The following is a 6017-nucleotide window of genomic DNA, read 5'->3' as shown; positions in this document are numbered from 1 at the left end:
TCATTACTACAACACAGCCTGCTAGAATCATCACATTTATTGTTTACTTTACTGTCACCTGACAAACAACACAGTGCTGTGTGTCCTTGTCTCTCCTCCACAGCACAGGAACAATCATTGCACTCATCGTCTTTCTTATCGTCGACTTTATGGTAAAGTATTCCCATTTTATCGTTACCATTTCTATTGCCATCACTATGTCCATTATCATTATGCATGCCATCGCCATCACCACCACCATCATCATCATCATCATCATCAAAATCATCACTATACTCACCGCCATCAGCATTATCATCACAATCGTCATTTTTCAACATTGGACGTCTTAATTCTTTACTTTTCAAAAAGTCAGTGGTTTCATTATTGTCGTTATTCTTACTACACACTCCATACGAATTATTATAATTATTATAAAAATAATCATTATCATGAAAACGCTTTGCACTGTCTTTCCCATCCTTTGTATCAGATCGCCTTTCCTCCATAATATCCTTCTCCTTCATCCCAGTGCCTTTTACAACCGGTTTGTTACTATTACTGTACGTTTTAGAAACAGTATCATAATCATTTCTATTTACACCAGGGTTACCACTCTGGGATTCTCCATTACTGTTTCTATTTTTACCGCTGTAATCTTTGTTGTTGTTGATATTATTATTATTTCTATTATTAACACTTTTACCACTGTTGCTAAGTTGTCTTCTATTTTTAGTTTTGGTGTCAAATCCATCGCTGTCACGTGCCGTGTTGTTTTCAATATTTGTAAACACGATCATCGGAATGTCTTCCTGCACGTTGAACACATCTGTGACGGGTGTCAAAACGTTTCGACCTCCACCGACTCTCTCAGCACCTCTTACAGTGTCACACGCTTCAAACGGACTCACAGATCCGTCTGAAACGACGGTATCGACAGCTGCTATAGCGCAGTTCTTGTCACGTGATGAGCAAGCTTGAAGGTTAGAGGTCACACCATGATTATCGCTGCTGTCCTTTAAACGTGTTTTTCCGGAAGTTGATGTCATTTTCCCGCCAAATACTGGGGAACTCATTTTGCATATTTCACGGTTAAGAATTTTGAAAATTGTTTGCGTCTTAACTAACAGGTTTTTAAAGTATCTTATAGTAAGTGTTTTCAGTTAAATGTCAAATTGTTCTATTTTCCACACAAATAACGATGCACTTTTTTGTAACATTTCATGAATATGTAAAATAATTCACTCACAAAATATCAAAAATCAAAAAAAAATAAATAAATACATAAATAAAATCCCCAAATTAATTGATCGATATTTGAGAGACGATATTTCTGGTCAAAATTTTAAATACGATGTTTGGTTTGAGAGTACGCCAGAATATGAAGTGGTATTTGGACAGTCCAGTGTGACGGCCTGAGCGAAGACTTAGCCCTAATTACAATCTCCTGTCCCCTTGTGTTGAACATTTTACCCAGATAACTGACGTGGATTTAAAACTTTGACAACCCCCCCCCCCCCCCCCCAAAAAAAAACAAAAAAACAAAACAAAACAAAAAAAAAAAAAAAAATGTCCTTGAATAATGGATCGATTTAAATGACCCTCATCTTTGGAAAAAAACCCCTCTCAAACCTGGGACTTCGCGTAACGATATAATGATATTATATTCCCAATGTAAGACTTGTTGTTAGCCATATCTGAATATCAATGGTCGGCGGATCAAACCCCTGAAGTCTTGATTTTCACTATCTTAAACGCCATCCGAGGTGTCATGGCATCATAGGTCTGATCCGCCCAAAATTAAATAAAAAATGGTGCTCAAAGCTCGTATGTAGACTTCAGACTTTTGATCCGCCGATCGTGAAAATCGTGACTTCAGACTTTTGATCCGCCGATCGTGAAAATCGTGACTTCAGACTTTTCATCCGCCGATCGTGAAAATCGTGACTTCAGACTTTTGATCCGCTGATCGTGAAAATCGTGACTTCAGGCTTTTGATCCGCCGGTCGTGAAAATCGTGACTTCAGACTTTTGATTCGCCGATCGTGAAAATCGTGACTTCAGACTTTTGATCCGCTGATCGTCAAAATCGTGACTTCAGAATTTTGATCCGCCGATCGTGAAAATTGTGACTTCAGACTTTTGATCCGCCGATCGTGAAAATCGTGACTTCAGGCTTTTGATCCGCCGATCGTGAAAATCGTGACTTCAGACTTTTGATCCGCCGATCGTGAAAATCGTGACTTCAGACTTTTGATCCGCCGATCATGAAAATCGTGACTTCAGAGGTTTGCTGATCTGCCGACCATCGCGCGAATCCAATTATAAAAGTGCATGTATTCTGTCATCAGAGCCAATAAATTAATTCAACCTTGTTATTTCTAGCTTATAAATTTTTGTTTATCATGATCGCCTTCTGACATTTGAAGCATGACCATTCAGAATACAATAATATCATATCTTCTAAGTATATCGTCTTTACGCGCCACTGCTTTTGTTTTGTTCAGAGGGCAATTAGGTGTCATTGTTTCGTTTTATTGCATTGATTTAATCTAAAATCTCAGTTCGATTAACAATAGAAATGAAAATGCTGTAGTACTGGACATAATAGGCTTCAAAAGTCGTGACGTCACTTCCCTCGTACTGACACATAGTAACTTAGTAACTGGTTCTAAACTATCGGAACAATGGCGGACGCCCTTATGAAATATTTCTCCGACAAGCATAAAAGTGTATACAGGAGAAAAATAATATAAATCTGATCATGTTTTGACTTTCACACATTCTGATCACATGAGATGTGAAAAAGTTCTATCCAGCATGAATAATAAAAAGTACAGATTTTCTTTGTTTAGAACCAAGCTGCTCGTTGCAGGACCTGACATCAGACTATTGAATCCTATTGTTATGGGCTCACTGTTGTAATGGCCATACTCTCAAACCAAACTAAAATATGTTCGTTTTTAACAATGCTAAATCAAGCCAATATTTATAAAATAAATCATAAGAGTAACGAGAAACGAGTTACCTATAATATTTAGACTGTTGTCTACAAATCCTTGAACACTAATAACAGTCCCTCATAAATTAACTCCCTGCTTTCCGACCATTTTCAGTATTTTTCCAAAATGGCAGCTTTACCAAGCAGAAAAATTGATTTTTTTTTAAATTCAAAGAAGCTCTGCCGAACAACTTTGTGTTCTTATTAATTAAGCAAAGAGCATTCTTCAAAGTTGGTGATGTACAAAATATATCTGAATAAGAAGATGTATAGATAGTATGCAGATGACGTCACTCAGGCCTTTGTTATTGTTTTTGCCATCCGCTTTTGTGAGTTGTTCTCACTAAACTGTATTAACCAGACTATGAAAGTTCATGGTTACACAGAGTTTGTGTGTTGGTCCGTTATACTTCCGGATGGCAATGTTGTGAACTCCTTGGCCAAGCGCATTCTATCTATATTGTGTCGTAACAAATGTGACGATTTTGCTGTACGTGGTAAGGAGAGGGTTAAAGACCTTCTAAATATTTATGTCTCCAGTAGAAACTTGAGGTCAAGCAATGACGAAAATCATTGTCATACCTAAAACTTCGCGAAAAATAGGCGAGAATTCCTTTCCATTTTTGCCCCTCCCCTCTTCCCCCTTCCATGTTTGGAACTCTCTCCCATCACACGTGAGATGCTCGGATTCGTTGTCAACTTTAAAATCTCGCTTAAAGTTTTATCTTTTTACATCGTAACTTGCTATCTATACTATTATCATGTTTTGTTGTTAAATTGAATTCGAATCACTGTTCCATCAACGCTTGTCTTTCAGTAATATGTTTTGTTTTATATCACTGTAAAGCGCTTAGAGCCTGTGGCAACGGGGTTAAGCGCTATATAAATCCCATTTATTATTATTATTATTATTATTTTATTATTATTATTATTATCATTATTATTATTATTATTATTATTATTATTATTATTATTATTATTATTATTATTATTATTATTATTATCATTATTATCATTATTATCATTATTATTATTATTATTATTATTATTATTATTATTATTATTATTATTATTACTATAACATAAAATGCGTCGAGACACATCACATTTTAACACTTCGAGAAGCTACTCCTGCAACATTTCAGCTTTAGAATTATTACAGTACGACACGTTTCAACATCATTCAATCCAGAGAAGCCGAATAAACTACTGGATATTTGGATAGATTTTACAGAATTATCTACTTGAGGTCTTTATAATATTTCTGTTGACGCGTACAAAAACGACCCTTTGTTACGGCCTTCTATCCAGTGTGATTGTTTTGTGTGGAAAAGTAAACATGAATATTTTGTTTATTTTCATCTATTCATTCTACATACAAGACCAATATTATTCTTTTCAAAGTTTATTTTATAATTCGCTTGGATGGATCAATGAGTCACTTATTAAATAATTTAATGCATTGCTTTGCATATTTCTGCATTATTGTCAACTATGCACTTTCATAAATTAAATTTAAAAATAAACAACAAAACTTTGTGCTTTTACATAAGCAGAATATCAAACAAAAGAGCTTAAAACACTTTTTGTTGTTGTTAAAGCTAAAAGAACACAATGCTGTAGTGTGGCTATGTGGTCTTGTGATAAGACACTCCCATTCGACACGAAACGTCCTGGGTTCGCATATTATTTCCATAGTCCTTGGAAAAGGCACTTTACTCACATCTCTCATCGTACTCAGGTGTAAAATGAGTACCTGGCGGTTAACAGCGTTGTCCTTGTCGGAAAAAAAGTATTATAATATCGCCTAACATGAGTCCTGTCTCGTTCTACATGTTGCGTGTTACTGTTGGTCAGGGACCCTTTGTAAAGCGCTTTGAACATGTTTAGTGGATATTGCGCTATATAAAAGCTTTATTTATTTACTTTTTTTGTAGAGCACAAGACAATATTTTGCCATGGTTTGAGAGTATTACCATTTTCCATTCCAACAATAAGCCCACAAAAATTAATTTGGGTTACCAGACTCCCCAAAAGAAGTACACGTAGCCCCCCCCCCCCCCCACCCCACCCTCTTGTCCCTCACTAATTACACGTATAAAATCATAAATCAATCTCTCAATAATTAGTTGGACACTTAACTCTCTCCTTGCCGATCATTTTCAGTGTTTTCCCAAAAAATGGCAGGTTTACCCGGTAGAAAAATGGATTTTTTAAAACTCAAACAATATCTCTACAAAACAACTTTATGTTCTTATTAACATAACAAAGATCATTCTAGTGATGTACAAAATAAATCTGAATAAGAACAAATGTATATTGTGCCGTAACAAATGTGACGATTTTGATATAGAAAATAGGTGGTAAGGAGAGAGTTAATTATATTCTTTATTTCGTGAGCGTGTGGGGAAACACAATGCCTCTAACATAGAACTATATAGAAGGAAGTTTATCAGCGCAGATATCTTGTAACTACCGGTTCCATCACTGCTATGACTATGATAGCATGAATAATGAATCAGCAAATTTATTTCTATTCACTACACGGCACAACTAAACATAAGATAAATTTAATAGCATAAGTCCTCTGTATTCACACATCATCAAAATTACCGAAATTGGTACACAATGCACATAGTATTAAGTAAGATAAACACATTGAGATACAGTCAAAACTCGTGGTAGAGATTGGGAAAATTCTATAAATATAATCCCGAACCGTGACGTATGTAACACGTTCTTCATCACCATAACAAGTCAATATACAATATATAAATATACACACATGTACATGGCTATACACACAGGCACGTTTATACACACACACAAAGACATACACACACACATTCATTCATTCATTCATACACACAAACATACATACATACATAATATATACGACGAATCCAGTGTTTATATTTTATAAATGAGAAATCAAACGAAGTAGATCGAGGGGCATTAGTGAGGGGAGGGGCAGGAGGAGGGAGGGGGGGGGGGAGGACACAAGAGCCAAGTTGCCAGTTTGTAAAAAATTGTAGCG

At 35.7% G+C, this 6017-nt stretch overlaps 1 protein-coding gene across 4 annotated transcripts in view; it reads right to left on the bottom strand.

Moving 5' to 3' along the window:
- LOC144956618 (uncharacterized) overlaps positions 1 to 5741 on the bottom strand; it is an 18376-nt gene extending 12635 nt beyond the window's left edge. The window contains exons 1-2 of one of the 4 annotated variants that reach the window (XM_078887236.1): positions 5594 to 5741; positions 1 to 1159 (exon numbers count right to left, since the gene is read on the bottom strand). The exon at positions 1 to 1159 is cut by the window's left edge and continues 471 nt beyond it. In XM_078887236.1, coding sequence (XP_078743362.1) covers positions 1 to 1055 — 1055 coding nt within the window. In that variant the 5' untranslated portion in view covers positions 1056 to 1159; positions 5594 to 5741. Of the gene's footprint in view, positions 1186 to 3007; positions 3046 to 5593 lie in introns of those variants that run through there. The other 3 variants (XM_078887239.1, XM_078887237.1, XM_078887238.1) reach the window with 3 other exon arrangements.
- Positions 5742 to 6017: the final 276 nt, after the last annotated feature.

This window comes from Berghia stephanieae, chromosome 11, assembly GCF_034508935.2.
Source record: "Berghia stephanieae isolate SIO BIC M18660-M18661 chromosome 11, UCSD_Bste_1.3, whole genome shotgun sequence".
Lineage (NCBI taxonomy): Eukaryota > Metazoa > Mollusca > Gastropoda > Nudibranchia > Aeolidiidae > Berghia > Berghia stephanieae.
Note: the sequence above shows the minus strand (reverse complement) of the source record. Positions and strands in the feature narration are given on the sequence as shown.